The sequence below is a fragment of the Gadus chalcogrammus genome, chromosome 3 (genome assembly GCF_026213295.1).
Source record: "Gadus chalcogrammus isolate NIFS_2021 chromosome 3, NIFS_Gcha_1.0, whole genome shotgun sequence".
Taxonomy (NCBI): domain Eukaryota; kingdom Metazoa; phylum Chordata; class Actinopteri; order Gadiformes; family Gadidae; genus Gadus; species Gadus chalcogrammus.
In genome coordinates, this window is record NC_079414.1 from 1,067,678 (window position 1) to 1,087,082 (window position 19,405).

Sequence of the window (19,405 nt, forward strand, 5' to 3'; positions counted from 1 at the left end):
CATAAACATAACTAGGGTGCACTGTACTATCTGCGCACACCCTTTCTGAAGCCTCTCTCTCGCTCTCTCTCTCTCTCTGTCCCTCCCGCTTTCTCTTTCTCTCTCTCTCGTACCGTTTTGTGGAGCACGTTAATTGTCTTAGAACACTCCCATTCAGAATGCATTGGTTTACATTTCGTTTTGTGTAACACGCAAAAAGTCGGACTATCGTGCTCGGGAACACGCTTCAATAGATTAACGTTCGTGCGCAGGAGCACGCAATCGCGTGATACCGGGTTGCATATTGAGGCATGGAACTAACAATAGAGAAATCAAATTTCACTGTTATCACCCTGTCATATACCTGGAATAATCATTACCCTCCCGGAAGGTTCTTATGCAACAGTAACGTTGTTCACTCCTCCAGTAAATAGGACGGACCTTAGATACGACTTGGCAACAGGAGGTACTCTAGTCCGCTCAGCTATGAGCCAGAGAGCTAACGTTATGGATTGTACATATTTATAATTCGAAATTCATCCCAGCCTTTATACCACAGATACTCTAGGGTCTAAACTACGAGTTGCCTAGTAACGGGGACGCTGGCGAGTCTAACGCCGCTCTGTATGGCTTGTTTTTATTCAGTATTTTTAATATTTCTCACGAATGCATTGAATGTTTTGTTGTCTTTTTGGTCATTAGTAGTTTAGCTAAGTTTACTAGTTATATATAGTCACTTTTCGCTATTGTAAGTGCGCCAATTTTCTTTATATTTACATGTTTTATACGTGGAGTCATACAGTTGCTTGACAGTTGGTGGACGCTGTTGCCTTTTGAACGCTGCTGCTCACCGGTTGCCGCTTCCCGCTCTGAACATCATTCTGAACATTATTTTTTTGCGATTTTCTTTTTATTTATCTTACTATTCTTTTAACTTTTTATTAATTTTCTTTTACTTACTTTCAACATCTTCTGTCTGAAACCCTTCTGGACCTCGGATCGGACTACAATTCTCCCCTTCTACCCCTGGAAACTGGTCGCTAGCTAGCCAGCTGGTGACTAGCTGGATGCTACCTGTCCGTGCCACTGCTGTCAGCTGTCCGGGACCTGCCTGCAGCGCTGGGTCATTGATTAGCTGGCTGCCGGGTGAGCCATTGAGGGGTGACTACATGCTAGCTGGCTGCTACAACCCGGCCCTCCGTCATCAGCCCCTGCTTAAACACTGGTACTCCATCTCCGAGCTCCTCCAACTACGCTCTTCACCAGGCACTCCTCCCGGACACATTATATACAACACAATCAAAAAACTCTGACTCCTTCGTCGGCCACGATATGTCCACAGAGGCAGCCGGAGTACGTTTGTTTACTCCGGCTCAGAAAATTCCATTTCCTCACTGTGGGCCAATCGGCACCCGCCAAAGACACGACGTCATCAACATTACAACCACACCGTGCGCACTGTTTATCTCACTCCGCTACCCAGGGCCCCGTTTCCCGATAACGATGGATCTTCGCTCGTAAGATCATTCTCCAGATGGATCTTTCGAACCATCGATAATTTCTTTGGAGCGTTTCCCGAAACTCCTCTTAACATGAACGCGCATTCGCTGCACTCACGACGATCGTAGGACCGTACCTGTCCGCTGACATGATGCTGAAACGGGCTATGACGCAGGGGGAGACGCAGGAATGTCGGAGGAAAATGGGGTTAAAAAGGGTTAAAATATCTCCCCATCAAGGCCAACCGCAGAGTAGCCTACGAAAAGAATAGATTGCAATAATATGACAGGGTAGCCGCGGGGTCTTAAAAGTCTAAAAAATGTCTTAAATTTCATGTTCCTAAATTAAGGCCTTAAAAAGTCTTAAATTGCGTTACCCAAGTCTTAATTTTTTAAAGATGGTCTTAAATTTCCTAATAGGATATGTTTTCGTAGTCAACCGGACTGTAACACAAGGGGAAAATGGGGGGCGTTTTGCGTATCGGGGTTTTGCGTCAGAGAACGTCTCATTTATTGGAGCATGCGCGAACAATACTTTGGGTTTTCGCGCCGGCAATCTCAACAAACATAATCAGTAGAGAGGAGACGCCACATCATGGGGAAGCAGGGCTCTAAAGTCTCACGCATTCGGCGTGAGACACACGCAATTCGACCCATGCACACGCTCAAACGCCACACTTCGTATTTCTCACGCAGAGAACTTACCAGGATAGCGCCCACCAACTTGCGCCACTATTTAACAGTGGAACAGGTAGGAATCAAATGGGTTCCCCTTACGAGGGGTGACCAGACGTCCTCTTTTGCCCGGACATGCCCTCTTTTTGAGACACTTTTAAAAAAAATGTGTCCGGGCGGAATTTCAAAATCGTCCGGGATTTTATTAAAGCCTCATACATGTTCACATTGAATTTGCGTTGCGTTCCTCTGGGTCGGTCACAAACTACTTAAGCTACGCCCTCCCCACCTCAGTTCTGTTCGCTTTGCATTGCTGGAAGTGAGTAGGGGGAGTGGTTAAGTAGAGCCTTCAGATTGGACGGTTTGACTTAAGAGTTACCGTCATGTTTTTTTTTGCCATTATTGTTTTATAGGGACAAACATTAACAAATTTCTCCTACAGGGGATTGATAAAGTTCTATCTATTGAGCAGAAATAAACACTTGGTCATACTTTACACACTTTACCACAGCATTGGCCTACTGAATGCCACAGATATATTTTAAGCTTTGGACTGAATGCCACATAAATATATAATTATGTTTTTGCACGTTTGCAACGTTTAAAAGTTCAGGGAAAAGTATAGCCTCTACTGGTGTTGCTTAGGCCAATATCCTTTTGAGGCAGTGTTGTTTCCGAATATTAGTGTTAAGGGCCAATAATGCTTACTATCATACATTAGTCACCATGTCTGTGGACGGGTTAGGGTTAGGGTTAGGGCTGGCTCCATACATTACGAAGGAGTTAGTAAAAGAGGTCAACGAGGCAAGTGGTGGATTCATTGAAATGGTTGAGGAAATTTGAATGCTGAGAAACTACAGCATTTTGAAAAGAGTTGGTTTGTTTATATTTTATATTGTGTGTTGAAAGTTTGATATTTAAACCAAAAATACAGCTACACTTTCACACCATCACTTTGTGTATTGTTTTTTTAATCTTTTATTATCATTTCTGGGTACATGGTCTTAAGAGACATCAGGCCTCTAGGCTTTGAGTTAGGCCCTCAGTTTGGCTCTTTGATTGGTGAGTGCACACTTATCCTTTGGCACATTCATTAATGTATTGACATGAATGTTTCATATGTTCCAAAAAAACATGAATAACATATGCACGACCGTGTTTTACGACCGCTTAATGGGTGCGATGTAGGTCTTAATTTTCATTGAAGTGGTCTTAAAAAAGTCTAAAAAAGTCTAACATTTGGGTTGATCAAACCTGGGGAAACCCTGTATGAATGCTAAAGATATTAAAACACAATTGATTAAGCCTAGGCCGACATATATATCAGTCCTAATCCTGAACGCACTGTGCATACATTTATTCATGGCATTTCCCCCACTGAAATAATTCCATATTACAAAAATCCAAAATAGCTTGTGTGACAACTACATTTATCTTAATCTGCTGATTTTTTAAACATATATTTTGCGCAGCAAGAGAGCCGACTTTATCTGATATAGGACGTAAATATGGGCTATTATGACACGGCTCTTCTCAATGCCGTGGAACGCTCCGTTCACTTGCATGGGCCCTTCACAACAACGCCAGCTTCTTCGGTTGCTAAGCGACGTCAAAGTCTTTGGCTAACTATTTCTCTGCTGATCAACACTACATATGGTAAGTTGGTAACAAATAAATTGTAAAAAAAATTAACACCTTGTGAAGCTATTTTTTCGTTTGGCAAGTAGCCGCTCATTATCGAAAATAAATAATAAATTATCGAAGCACCTCCGTTTCGAATCGGTGTCCGGTTCGCCCTGTCTGGGATTATTTTCCCGATAATGACCGGCGTTCTATTATCCCACTTAACGTCAATATAACTCTGTATGTGGAAGGGAAAATAGTTTTATTGGTAATTACAATAATATGCTGCTGTATTTTCCGAGACCCCCACATATATTTGAGTTTACTGCTTTCATGGGAGCCAGACCTCTCTCTATGGGAGCTCAGCTCCCACTGGCTCCCACCTAACTCGAACCCTGGCTATAGGTCTTTCTACACTGCCGAGCCGGTTCGGTCGCAGCTTGGCACGCCCGGCGATTTCACCTTCTTGCCTCAAGTTTCCTGTGTCAAACCAAGGGGGTTAAATCCCCCGTTCGTCACGGCGCGGGGTTTCTTGGTTCACTGGGGAAGGCGGGGCTGTGCACGGAGTCTCTGACCTCTTTAGAATAATTTGTATTATTGCATACTCCCGAATGTTTTCATTTTTTATGAATGAAGACACCCGCATGCAATAATGAGTTCACTCTATAGTAGGCTAACCACGCTATTAGCGTCCTACGAGTACCCTGGAGCACTCGTTAGCTACGAGCGTTTTCGTTCGTTACGTTCGTTACCAACGATGCTTTCGGGAAACGGTCTGAAAACTGTAAGATGCTCGTACGACCCACTCTGCGATCCACTTAGGCTAACGATGCTTTCGGGAAACGGGGCCCAGAGCTCCTCAACCCGTCACCAACAAAAACTCATCTCATCTGAAATGTGCACTTCTCAACACCCGTTCACTTAATAAAAAAGGACTTCTCCTCAGTGAATTTATTTCTGATTCAGCACTGGATTTTCGCTGTCTCACTGAAACCTGGCAAAAACCCACAGACTATTTTTCACTCAATCAAGCCACGCCCCCTGGATACTCCATTCTGGCGGTGGAATTGCCATCATCCATCGCCATGACATCAAAACCAGTGCAACATCCATCCCAACCCCTTCTTCATTTGAATCCCTTTCTTTTAAACTGTCTGGTCCCAAGCCCCTGGTCATTGCAGTCTTTTACCGTCCCCCTAAGCCCGACTCTGCCTTTCCCCCTGATTTATCTGCATTCCTTACCCAGCTCTGTGCTATGTCTCCATCCGTTCTCCTTCTGGGCGATTTCAACATTCATGTGGACTCCTCTGTCTGCAAACCCGCAATCGAACTTCTGGTAATCTTTTCATTCTTCAACATCACCCAACACATTGATTTTCCAAATCATGACAAAGGCCACACCCTGGATCTGGTCTGTTCCACTGGCATCACAATCAGTCACCTGGCCAGTAACAACCTCCACATCTCCGACCATCTGGCCATTACTTTTCAAACTCAGACTCCCTCCCCCCATGAGAAGCAAAAACGTACCATCACTTTCCGCAACCTCACATCCATCAACCCATCCTCTCTTTCCACATGTCTTTCTGTGTCCATCGCTAAACTCACCATCACCCACAACAACTCCCCCGACTACCTGGTTAACTGCTATAACTCATCCCTCTCATCCTGCCTTGACAAGCTTGCACCTGTTCAGTCTAAATTGGTCTCATTCTCCAGCTCAGCCCCATGTTACACTGACGAACTCCGCCATCTCAAATCCAAATTACGCCAACTGGAACGGCTTGCCCACAAAACAGGTCTTACCGTCCACCAGGAAATGTACAAACAACACCTCCAGCTATACAACGACACCCTGAACTCAGCCCGCTCCTCCTACTACTCAGGAATCATCCAGTCTGGCAGCAGCAATCCAAGGACCCTCTTCAACCCCATTAACACACTCCTCAAGCCATTGGACACCATCTCTCACTCCTTCTCAGTTGAAAAATGCAATAGCTTCCTATCCTTCTTCAATGATAAAATCAGCACAATCCAGAGCCAGTTGACCATCGACCCCGCCATACGTCCCAAACCGGATCCCCCCCTAACCACCGGTCAATCCTACTCCACATTTGCTACCATCACCTCCTCTGATCTTTCCTCCATAGTCTCAACCATGAAATCAACAACCTGCAACTTGGACCCGCTCCCCACCATACTTCTAAAGGCCTGTCTCCCCATTCTCTCCACCCTCACCACTAACACTGTAAACTCCTCTCTATCCTCCGGCCATGTCCCCTCCTCCCTAAAGCTTGCATCAGTCACCCCCGTACTAAAGAAACCCGGCCTGGATCCTGATTCTACCACCCCATCTCCAATCTACCTTTTCTGTCTAAAATCCTGGAACATGTTGTTGCCAAACAACTCATCACCTACCTTGACACCAACGACCTCTTTGAACTCTTCCAATCCGGTTTCCGCTCCAAACACAGTACAGAAACTGCCCTCCTCAAAGTGACCAATGACCTTCTGCTATCCTCTGACACTGGCTCCCTCAATATCCTCATCCTCCTTGACCTCAGTGCTGCCTTTGACACGATCAATCACTCCATTCTCCTCTCCCGTCTCCAATCCACCCTTGGCATCACTGGCACCGCCCTCTCCTGGCTCGGATCCTATCTCTCCGACAGACATCAATTCATCGCCATCAACAATTGTCAATCAGCCACTACTCCTCTCATCCACGGTGTCCCCCAGGGTTCTGTGCTTGGTCCACTCCTCTTCATTCTGTACATGCTTCCTCTTGGTCAGATCCTCCGTCAGAATGGACTCCGGTTCCACTGTTACGCCGATTTCAAACAGTTTTACCTCCCCTCCAAAACCATCAGTCCTTCCACCCTCTCAACCCTCTCCAACTGTTTGACTGACATCAAGTCCTGGATGCAAAACAGCTTTCTCAAACTCAACTCCAACAAATCCGAAATCGGTCCTGACACCCTCACTCACTCCACTCAGAACTTCACCCTTAACATTGACGGCTCCACCATCACCCGCTCCACCAAAATCCGTAACCTGGGAGTTATCCTGGACTCCACTCTCTCCTTCCTCCCCCATGTTAACCATATTACCAAAACTGCCTTTTTCCACCTCCGAAACATCGCCCGCCTCCGCCCCAACCTGTCAACTACCGCTGCTGTGACAGTCATCCATGCTTTCATTTCATCCAGGCTTGACTGCTGCAATGGTCTTCTCTACGGCACTACCAACAAAGTCCTCAAAAAACGTCAATATGTTCAGAACTCAGCTGCACGCCTCCTCACTGGTACCCGCTCCAGAGAACACATCACACCTGTCCTCTGTGAACTCCATTGGCTTCCAATTCAACACTGAATCAACTTCAAGATCTTTCTCATCACCTACAAGGCCCTGAACAGCCTAGCACCCCCCTACCTTGCCGACCTCCTCCATCACCACGCCCCCTCCCGATTCCTCAGGTCCATCTCTGCCAACCTGCTACAAGTTCCACGGATTGAGCGACGGACTTGGGGTGATCGGGCCTTCTCAGTTGCTGCCCCCACCCTTTGGAATTCACTCCCCTCCCACATCAAAGCCTCTCCAACCCTCTCTTCTTTCAAATCTGCACTCAAAATATACCTTTTTACACTAGCCTTCCCCACCAAACTCCCACCTTATTCTTCTTGTTTAACCTCTGTTTTTCTTTTATTCCTAATCTGTTTACATAGTTTTGATAGGGCAATATGTAAAGCGTCTTAGAGTACCATATTAAGCGCTATATAAATGTCATTTATTAATATTATTATTATATTATGTAACCACATTCTCTGATTACAGTTTTCACAATTTACCAGCTCTTGTTTTGAAGAATAATCACCGCGTCATTAGTTTCAATGGGAATCGCGATGGTCTTCTATACTTTCAATATAAAGTGTATATATTTATAATTTGAAATTCGTCCCAGCCTTTATACCACAGACACTATAGGGGCAATTGCTCTGTCGCTAGCTAGCCACTTTTGAGAGTTTAACACGGTTTTAAACTCAAGAAGTCACGTGACGTCTTAAGCCCCATTGCTGTGTCATATGTACTTGTGGTTTAACCTGCAGCTGCGTTTTACCTTGATCTCAATTGCTGTGTCTTCAGAGAAATTCACATTAAACACTAGAGGGCGTATTTTGTGCGTGTTAGTCTAATCTCGACACTGACGTGGTTTTAGAGGAGACTAAACCAGTTTGCAGGATGAAACAAGGCTCCATCATAACCGACACACACACACACAATTAGTTTTATGAATTATTATTAATAGGTAAGATACATTTACACTTATTACACCAGATAGGCCTTCAGTAGAATACAGGCTACAATATAGGAGCTGCTTAAAGTGGCCAACTAAAACTCTACAAATAACATACCATTCAACGAAACATAAAAAGGTCAATGATAAAATGGTTAGCAATGACAAGTAATTGATTGACGTAGGTGAGGGCAGACTCCAGACTCAGATTTCCACAAAAAGTAGCCTAGACTATTTCATAATATATGTCAACATTATTAGCGTTTTTATTTGTTATATTTTTATTATATTAACGTTCACTTTACATTCCCCTTATGTTTTTGTTGGTAATTATAGCACAAAATGCATCCACCATTAAGTTAAGACTGCATCTGCTGGGGTATACTAGAAATCAGAGTACTTCCGGTTTCCAAGCGGTTTAAACCGAGTCAGCTGGGAATCAGCTGATCCTGTACGAGTCGTTACACAGCAATCACGTTCAACGCAGCTGCGTGTTAAACTCCAAAACCTCAGTTTTAAGGAGTACGGTTTTAAAGCGCAGCAATTCTAATTGACCGAGCAATTGGCCCATAGAGTCTATAGCATATAACCGCGTTTTCTGATTACAGTTTAATGCATTTTTCACAATTTACCAGCTCTCGTTTTGAAGGCTGAACAGACAATTTGCAGGTGTCCATATATCCGGGATTAATGGACACCCTGCAGTCAATCAGAATCGAGTATGCCAAAAAATACAAGCGGCGCATTGATCTACTATTTGATGACGCTGTGCTCGGTCAACAGCAAGTACAACCGACAAGTCAGCCGGCAACCTTCCGGGTTAATGCCCTTCTCCCAGCCAATCAGAATCAAACATTCTTAAACGAAGTAGAATAATTCTGTTTAGTGTACACAGCTTGAAGCCTGTCCCCCTGCTCAAAACGCTCACACCTTTAGAAGACACACGGCCCCCAGTAGCCCTCCTCGGACCAATCAGACGACTCAGAGACAATAGAGTCGTGACACTGGCACGCCATTACGGAACACATGTCAAATGACAGCAAACATCAGAATTCACAGGACTGTTGTGTTAATGTTTGTCTCAACAGAGGCTGAAAGTGGAAACCTGCTGCCAAATTCATGTGACGTTTCCACCCAGAGGAGTGACGTTTTAGTTAATCCCCCATTCCCTGACAGAACAGAGTGTGTCTCAGTCTCCGCCCAGAGACCAGATGTGTCCTAAACACAGTTGTAGTTGATTAGCATCCCGCCAGTATGGTGAAACGGTTCACTGTTGCATTGTTCCATAAAGGGATCTCATTACGCCTTACAGATCCAAGTCATGATGTGTTCAGTCCCAGTGAGGCTGAAACTGCCTCTCTAAGATGTCCTACCTGCTGCTAAAATGCTCTGCTTCATGAACACCTCATGCATCATACATCACTTGTGTGAAAAAATACCTTTGTCCAACAGTTGAAAAGTATTTTTGATTTGTAGCTTGCAAATGGGTTCTGATGCAACAGTACGACCACACAAACAAACACACATTCCCAATGCCCCACACACATCCCACACAGATTCAGATTCAGACTCTTACACTCTCAAGGCCAAACCATGCTGCGCACGACCAACCACTGCCAGCCGACTCACGGATCACCACCACTACACGCAGCGGAAGCCATGGATATAAAACACCAACGTCTCTCTCTCCGTGTATCGCCTCTCCCCCTGACCACGTGTTTACATCATGCTTAACCACTGGCAGGCAGGCAAGCTACCCAGACCGCTCAGTAAGGGTTAGTTAATGTCCAGCAGCTAAAACATCACGACCCCTACCCTGGGGGGGAGCAGAAAGCAGAGCCACCTTCAACATCACTGCACACCTGGAAGCTAAGCCAATGAAACCAGCCTGTCAAGTTAAGCCGAGCTGAGCCGAGCTGAGCCAACTGAGCTGAGCCGAGCTGAGCTGAGGAAGGCAGAGCCAACTCAGCAGAGCCAAACCAAGCCGAGATGAGCCAACTGAGCAGAGCTGAGCTGTGCTGAGCTCTACTCAGCCAACTTAGCAGAGCTATGCGAACTGAGCCGAGCTCAGCAGAGCTGAGCGGAGCCGAACTGAGCCGACTGAGCGGAGCTGAGCCAACTGAGCCGAGCTGAGCTGACTGAGTCAACTGAGTGGAGCTGAGCCGACTGAGCCGACTGAGCCGAGCTGAGCCGAACTGAGCCAACTGAGTCAAACTGAGCCAAACTGAGCCAACTGGGCTGAGCTGAGCTGAGCCGAGCCAGAATGCAGGAGCAGTCGTCACTCACGCAGCGCGTTCTCACGCACCTGATTGTCGTCCACAAAGGTCTTAGCCTGAAACCACAGTGGGAGAAAGGAACCAACATGTCCACCTCAGCTTAGAACACACAGAAACACAGTGAGCTGGGAGTGAAGCGAGAGCAGCCCGCTCACTCACACTTTATTGTGGGCATGCAAGTGATCCGAAGATCTGATGAAGGGTCCTTCATTCATGTATAACAGAACAAATAATCCAATGTAAACTGAATCCAACATTATCAAAACAGCCACAGAGACTTGGCACACACAGGCACGCAGAGGGACACACAGACTTAATTGAAAACAGGACCTTGCTTAGCAATGAAATGGTGCAACCTAGTGGCAGCCCTCAGTACTGCTTGTGATCTTAGCCCATTACAATCATCAGTTGTACCACGTTGCACATGGCCCTTTTTGTATGTTAAGTCGAACACGAGTAGTTTTTTTCTGCAGACAGATATATTCAGACCTCATCATGTTCTAGACTTATCTCCTAGAAACTTTACTTTCTAATAACTTATTTTGCGGGATAAAAAAGTAGAAAAGAGGGAGAGAAAGGAATATAAAAAGGCACAGGAAAAAAGACGTTGTGATTTATCTTTCCACAAAAGCAGGGGGGTCATTTCCACTGTTCCATCTTTATCATCACACCGATCCTCCCAATTTCCCATCACATTTCCAGGGACATAAGTCACATTAGGTTTGATTGGTAGTAACTATTCTGAGAGAGGGACCGGCAATGATCAAAGAGCAGAATCTGATCTGCTGGTCTGCCAACCACGGCCAAATACACACTTCTAACCACATGGTATAGAGGAAAGAGAGTGACAGTGAGAGTGACAGAGAGAGAGAGAGAGAGAGAGAGAGAGAGAGAGAGAGAGAGAGAGAGAGAGAGAGTGGAGAGAGAGAGAGAGAGAGAGAGAGAGAGAGAGAGAGAGAGAGATCAAAGCAAGAACAGGACAACAAAAGAGAAAGGATAATGAGGGAGGCAGGAAGTCGAAGTGAATCAGGAGTGAGGAGAGGAAAGGAGGAGCATGAGGGAGGGGGAGAGTTGGAGGAGGAGAGGCGATGATGAGAGCTACCTTCAGGCGATAGTTAATTTGGCAGTCCTTAGGTCAAGGGCAGGAAAGAGAAGAGAGCAGGAGAGAAACTCAGGTATTAGATTAGACAGAGGAGACAAAGGAGACAAAGGAGGGGGGTGGTCCACACGGTGCCAGCTGCGGAAGGTGAGGAGATGCTCTGGGAAGGGGTGATTGCTGAGACAGAAGCTTTAGAGCAGGGGTTCTCAAAGTTTTGACATCTGAGGGCCAATAGGAACCCAAGATTTGACTGAGGGCCGCCAAAGGAAAAAAAGAATTGGCGGGAAACTGCTGCCAGCATACCAGTGGTCAAAAAAAACATTGCACCGTGGACCTCTGGGAGTGAGGTCAAGTGAGGTCTAAATCACGAAACTGAGGTTCAGCCTTTCAAAGTAATGTACCGTCGGATTAAACTAACAAATGTAAAAGGATTTAATTGAAAGCTAGAGAGAATCGACTTTTCTCTTTATAATCATTTATTTTTGTTTAAATTAATATTGATATATTTTTTTAGTATTATTTTATATAACTTACATAATTATGTATGTCATTGCGGGCCGCCAGGAATGATTCCGCGGGCCGCCATTGGCCCGCGGGCCGCACTTTGAGAACCAATGCTATAGAGGAAGAGGCAATTAATTAGGCTATGGGGGGAGCTATGGTAAGTTGCTGGAGGGAGAAGCTAGCAGGAAACACAAGGAGAAAGTATCAGAAGGGAAGCAAGGAAGAGAAGCTAAGAGGAGAAGCCAGCTGGTTAAACTAGGAGGAGAAGGAGGAAGTAGAAGCTAGGAGGAGAAGCAAGAAAGAAAAGCTAGGAGGAGAAGCCAGCTGGTCAATCTAGGAGGAGAAGCAAGAAGGAGGAGCAAGGAGGAGAAGCAAGAAAGAGAAGCTAGGAGGAGATGCTAGCATAAATAGAAGAATGCTGTATTAGATGATAGGAGAAATTGGAGGATAAGCTATGAGGAGAATTGTGAGCATGTTACACTCAAATGCATTGTTGTCTGTCCATGTCCATCTCGTAATTTGTGTGTGTGCATGACGGATCAGCTGAACATTACTATGACCAGCCGACAATAAGTACTACTATATTAGTAGTACTATAGTACTACTACATAGCAAATCGAATTACAATGTCTTCATTATCAATCTAGGTTTTCAATTAATTTGCGTTTTTTTCGGTGAATCGGCCGTTTAATGGCTGGCTAAAAGGAAAGAAATACTTTAGCGCCATAATAATTCCCCTCGTCAGTCCTTTTACATTGGTCCTTAAAGGGGACATATTATACCACCAGGTGTGAGTGTGAATAGCCAGGTGGTCTAGGTGGACACACCCACCTGTGATGTCAGAAGCTACTCATTTTCAAAATGGCTTGTAATGTCTAATCAAACTCACACCTGGTGGTATAATATGTTCCCTTTAACTGTATAATTAAAGATTGTAGAATTTAATTATACAAACATGTCCTGCAATTAATGGATGCCCTGTGTGTGTGTGCGTTTGTCTCTCTCTCTGTCTGCTTATGTTATGAAAGAAAGGTGCAATAACTATTGTAGTGAGTCAATTCTTAAGATCGAGGTTATTTTGGGTATTGACAAATGACAATAAATTATAAATAATCATATCAAATTCTTCGCCTTGTTCAAACAATCTAAATGAAAGGCGCTGTAAGCGATGCCGTTGTTTTGGCTAACTTCCTGTGTGTTTTTGCTGTTTGCTCCCCTCCCTCCCCCGCTCTTTTTAATGCTGATTCTGACTAAAATCCAGATTTATGGAAACCTTCTTGTCCTCGTTTGTAGTGGATTATAGAAACATCCTGATCGGGGAGGTACTGCACTCTTGTATTCTGACCTTATAACCACATCTGACATCTGGGAACATGTGCTTGAATCCCACATATCCAGTAAAGACACAGTGGCCCTTTTATAAGGCCACTGTAGACATCAAACAGATCCCTTTGAGGAGCTAGACGATGGCTGAGGGAGCTCATTATTAAAGTTATGTTTGGCCCTCATTGTGCTAAATGTCCAACATGGTTGATTGACCTTGTCATTGTTTCATCAACCGGTACTATAACACCACAACTAGGGATGCGCTGATATGATCGATTTCTAGACCAACAGGAAAAGAGGATAGACCGGTTTCATCCATCATGATGAAATCAACGGTGAATTTCACAATTAAAGAAATGGCTGTTGATAAAGATAATGTGATATTCCAAATTTGTCCGAAGTATCGGGACATTACTAACTCAAACACAAGACTACACGTTGGCACATGGAGTTATTTGGTAAGCAGACAGACATCAGATTAATGAGACACAACAACAGGACGGTAGAAACTACAATCTTCAGGACTAACAGACACAGCTGGAACTGTGATGCCAGACATCATCTCAAGGTGGATTAACCCTTACCTCAAACTTCAGCCTCAGTTCCTCATTCCCATCATCCTCTTCTGAGATGGGGACATTGTAGTACTCTCCCTCCTCCTGGCACAACATCTTGTACCTAGAGAGGGAGAGGCGAGAGAGAGAGAGAGAGAGAGAGAGAGAGAGAGAGAGAGAGAGAGAGAGATCCTTTCAACATCTTGTCCAGCCCTGCCACACAACGAGTGATGTATAGTGGCCCAGATGCACTTGACTAAGAACTAATGCCCCCCAGAAGTGCTGCCCCCCTCATATTCCAGTGTTTATAAAAAAGACCTGGTTTCCAACCATAAGAGCTTACGATCAGGCCTAAGCCTGCAATACGATATTGCTTAAATAAACCCATATCAGCGATAATAAAACGTTGATGCCTTTTGTTTACTTTTTGTCTTCCTTACATCTGATAAAGTAGGTGATGCAGTACAGTACATTCTCAGATGAGGGAGTGAGGTTTCAGAAATAGAGGATAGGGTTCCAGGCAAAGGAAGTGATGTTTACCAGCCACAGACTGGTGACTTGATGAGCTCAGACACGCCGAATGACAGAGCCCCCATGAAGTCGTTCCTGGTGGTCCGGTCCCAGTCCCACACCTCCACAGACAGCCTGCGGTCCTTATCGGTCGGCTTGAGTTTGCTGGAGAGAAGACAGGAGCAGGTGAGTCCAGGAACACTGTTCATCATGCGGAAGTAGGAGCGTCCACGTGATGTCACACACATTCCAAGCTGCCATCTTGGTGCTATGTGACCGCGGAAACAAGACCTAAAACTGGTGGCCTGGGGTCTCATTCATAAAACTGTGCGTGGGATCGTTACTAAAAGTGTACGTACGCCCAAAAGCCAAGTTTTGCGTCCGCCAAAAAATATTCAGACTTATAAAACCCTGCGTACGCACACCTCTAAGCAATCTTTGCTTTATAAATCACAGAGTGCCTACAATTGTGCGCAGCTGAATCAGCTTGACGTTCCGCCCTGTATACGCCCCTTTTTAACCATAAATGGTCAATGCAAACAACCTCATGAATGCGATCTGCATATAAAACAGATTCAGATGCAAGCATTATGTCTTGTCAGAAACAATGGCAGAAGGACTGAGAAAAGCAAAAAAGCGAAATATCACGGAGGCTGAAGCGGAGGCACTTTTGGGTGAGATGGGGGCCCGAAAAGTAGTTTTGATCGTTATGGTCCCTGAAGACCATCTCCCTCCGAATCCTGCCATTTGCATGGTCCTCCAGCAGTGCCAGCGGTGCCATGGTGCAGCATTACGCACTGGGCTCACCGCTGTATTTATAGGGTTACGGTAATAAGACTGACTGAGAACACCTTGGATAATCAGTTTGTATTCACCCACGTAAAATGTTCTTGAACATTTTATCCCCTTTTTGATGCCTGATTTGTCATGAAAAGCATCAAGAGGAATGGACAATAATATAACGATTGTGATGAGGAGTATGTGGCTTGGATTTCCACACTTGGGATTTCATTGACATTTGATTAAGTGTTTACAGTGTCACATAAAAATATTATGTTATTGACACATGTTGGACAGATGATTTATTCCATGCCGTCACACCGTTAGTGGACAGTATGGAGTGACGGGATTAAATATAGAGAATTTAGATTTTGAATTTTAATTTCGATTCTAAGGAGATGTTTCTGGAGTTATAACTGAGAAATAACGCAGTTGACTTAAATTATTCTGATTAGGCCTACATAGATTTTACGCATGATACGGTTGAAATTAAACTTATGAAGGGCGATGATAAAACATAATCGTTCTTCTCATTCTACATTTCTTGTCTGACTTCAGTTCACCACCACACCGTCTGTGTCGCCAATTCTCCTTTTCCTCCAAATTATGCGTACGCATGGGTCAGAGTTTGCTTAGGGCTGCGCACATTCTCCCGTCAAGTTAGTTTTTTATAGATCACAACCTGTGCGTGGAAAGTCACGTATGCAACTTTCAGCCCCGTTTTGTGCGTACGCAACGGTTATAAATGAGACCCCTGGTGTATCTGGAAGTAGCTAGATGGCTGCTTGGAATGGGCTTGGAACAAACACAACAAGTGGTAACCATAGTAAACGGTAGCAGTAAGACAAGTAGTACAACTTTTCATTGTGGGGGACCCAGAATGGCCACCTTGCTAGGTAAGGACCTCAATGATGTCCCATGTTACCATGAAACTCAGTACTTACTTATACATTCATTCATATAACTACAAGAACAACTATTTCCATCACCACTCCTACCACTACAGCTTCTGCTGCCACTACTACTCTCACAACCACTGCTGTACTACTACTACTTCTACTACAACTCTCAATACCACTAATGTACTGCTATTACTACTGCTACTACCACTACTACTCTCGCTACCACTACTGTCTTAGTAATACTCTCACTACCACTACTGTACTACTACTACTACTACTACTACCACCACTGTACTACAACTACTACTACAGTTTCTGTTACCACTACTACTCTCACGACCACCACGATACTACTACTACTACTCCAACTACAGCTTCTTCTACCACTACTTTCAATACCTCTACTACTATACTACTCCGACTACTACAACTAATACTATACTACTACTACTATTTCTACTATAATACTACCACTACAACCACTACTCTCACTACCACTATTACCCCTACTACTACTACTACTACCACTACAATCTCTACTAATGCTAGAGGAATGATGTACTGACAAGTTGAAGGTTTCGTTCCAAGTGGGGTTGAGGTTGGAGCGGATTGTCTTGGTCTTCTGTTTGGTTTCGTTCTTGGGGTCCGGGATGAGCTTGAGCTTCACGTAGGGGTCTGACAGACCGTTGGGGTCCATCGGGATGAGGTTCCTCCCTTCAGTCACTGAGACACGAGAGGGGAGAGAGGGGAATAGGGGAAGAGAGAGAGAGAGAGAGAGAGAGAGAGAGAGAGAGAGAGTTTATAATGGGACTGATGGCCAAACCCGGTCATAACTTCATCCCCAGTCGGTATAGATATGGTTCATCTGCCATTTCCCCCCAGTTCCACCACATGGGTCACATTCATGTTCTTATCATCCACATTTTTAGCAAAAAGCGTGAAGCACAAAGAAGGCTGTGTGCGCTGAAAACAACGCAATAAATCTTCTTGCACTCAAAAACACAATATAATTAGTTTGGAGACCATATATTAAAGAACTGGGTGTCTTTGATGCAAAGGTTGAACATAATGCAGATGGTTTCTTGCTAAAGGTAGCTTAAAGATTCACGTTGCACCGCCTTAATGACACGACAGTTTCCATGTGTTTTAGAGATCGAGGACAACGTAGAGCAACCGCAGTACCATCTGTGGCAGGCCTGTTGCCCCACTGGGAACCTCAAGACACCTCAGGGTGTAATCAACCCCCCTTTCAGCTCCCACTCCAACACTATGAGGTTTTATTTTTTGGGCTAAGAGTTGTAGGAAGGAGAGGGTTATCCCTATGGTTACGCCTGGAACGGGCTACGATTTTGCGGCGGTGTGAAAGGCCCACATGTTCACATTGAATTTGCGATGCGTTTCTCTGGGTCGTTCACAAACTAGTTAGGCTACGCCCTCCCCTACTCAGTTCTGTTCTCTTTGCATTGGTGGAAGTGAGTAGGGGGACTGGTTAAGTAGAGCCTTCAGATTGGACGGTTTGACTTACTCAGTTACCGTCGTGTTTTGTATTAATTTTTTTAGCATTATTGTTTTATAGCGACAAACATCATAAAATGTCTCCTGCAGGGGATTGATAAAGTTCTATCTATTAGACTATTGAACAGAAAGAAACACTTGGTCATACTTTACACACTTTACCACAGGCCTACTGAATGCCACAGACATATTTTCAGCATTGGACTGAATGCCACATAAATATATAATTATGTTTTTGCACGTTTGCAACGTTTAAAATTCAGGGTACAAAGTCAAGTATATGCCTCTACTTGTATTGCTTAAGCCAATAGCCTTTTTGAGGCAGTGTTTTTTCTGACGTCAGTATTAAGGGCCAATAAATGTTACTAATCATACGTTATTACCATGTCTGTGGACCCATTTGTATGCAGTAGCACAGTAAATCTAAAACAAGGATATTGACCTATGATGGTGTAGCCATGCCTGATGTGTGTTATTGTTAATATGTAAATTTGTTTTTTACTTGAAATATACTTTGTAGAGGAATTATCCCCCAAACTTGTCCTCGTAAATACTTTGAAATAAACAGACTTAACTGGACCGATACCTCTGTATGTTATCATATGCGGTAAGCAGGTAATTGTTGTCCACTCGTTCCTGGTAGAAAAAAAAGATGTGTATGAAAAACATTCTATCTATTGTTACATTATATTGTTTAAAATGTACACATATATTAAAAAAATATATAACATATAAAAAGTGGCTGGTAAAAAGATGAGTGGTTGGTCGATTTTTAAATCTACCTGCCACAGTGGCTGATGGGCAAAAAGTTAATTTCCATCTCTGGTACGTTCAATTAAAGGGTTTTATATCTTAACCAAATTCCGTTGCAAGGAGGAGACGCGCAGGATCAATATCCTAATTAAAAAGATTTAGTCGGGCAACGTTGACTCATTTTGCAGATTGAAAATTGACATGAGATATTGTAAACGATCACAATCCTGCTCTGTGATATTTAATTTATCATTATTTATATTAATTTGTGTGTGGCACACACGGATGTGGTCATCCATGGTAACCGTTTCTTCCTCTCTGCTTGCTCCTCAGACGCGATAATTTCAAAAGTGTCGGGCGTGGTTTGTTGGCCCGCAGCTTTTCAGTGAGTCAACAGATCTCCGACACTGTCAAATGACGTCAAATCTTAATAAACAACATGAAATTCTTGGGATCGGTTCTGTAAATTAATATATGCATAATATTATTTTTTTTTAAACATGTTTTTATTTTTTTAGATTTTTACGAGAGGTACCGGATCTTCCCAAATAAGTAATGGAACACAGGGAGGCCAAAATTAAGAGGTGCCGGATCTTGTTCCGGCAGGATCCGGCTCAAATTAACCACTGGTTACGATGTCTTTAGAAGTAGGAGTGTCAGAATGGGCAGACGTCTTCAATGAAAACAGCTGAAAACGAAGCCGGTATGAAACTAAAACTGTGATTCTGAAGAAAGTGTGTAGATTTGTTAAATAGTTTGAAAGAAGATAAACGGTTGAAAATTGATTTAGAAAGAAAGAACAGAAGAAAGAAAGAAAGAAAGAAAGAAAGAAATAATACAACTTATAAAGAACGATAGTTCAGCGCTGCGTGCAGCACTCACCTAATAAATATGCAAACCAATCTAAAACAAATTTGTAGCAATGGCAGAAATGACCAGAAGGGGGCGACCTAGTCTGTTTAATTTCTTGTTGAGCATTGCCTGTACAATTTGAATGCAAGATTAGGCTACATAAAATACATGTATCACATGTGTGTGTATGTTTACGAATTTATGGTTGTCGATAACGTTTCCCATATCTTTTAAACTAAGGAAAATACGGATTATAAACTTGTG

General features: G+C 43.9%; 1 protein-coding gene across 1 annotated transcript in view; it reads right to left on the reverse strand.

Annotated features, from left to right (window-relative positions):
* The window catches only part of LOC130377970 (protein kinase C alpha type-like), a 297,706-nt gene that overhangs the window by 62,712 nt on the left and 215,589 nt on the right, over positions 1-19,405 (reverse strand). Inside the window, exons 4-7 of the mRNA XM_056584916.1 lie at positions 16,588-16,822; positions 14,370-14,504; positions 13,860-13,953; positions 10,376-10,402 (exon numbers count right to left, since the gene is read on the reverse strand). Of these exons, the coding sequence (XP_056440891.1) occupies positions 10,376-10,402; positions 13,860-13,953; positions 14,370-14,504; positions 16,588-16,822 (491 nt within the window). The remainder of the gene's footprint in view (positions 1-10,375; positions 10,403-13,859; positions 13,954-14,369; positions 14,505-16,587; positions 16,823-19,405) is intronic.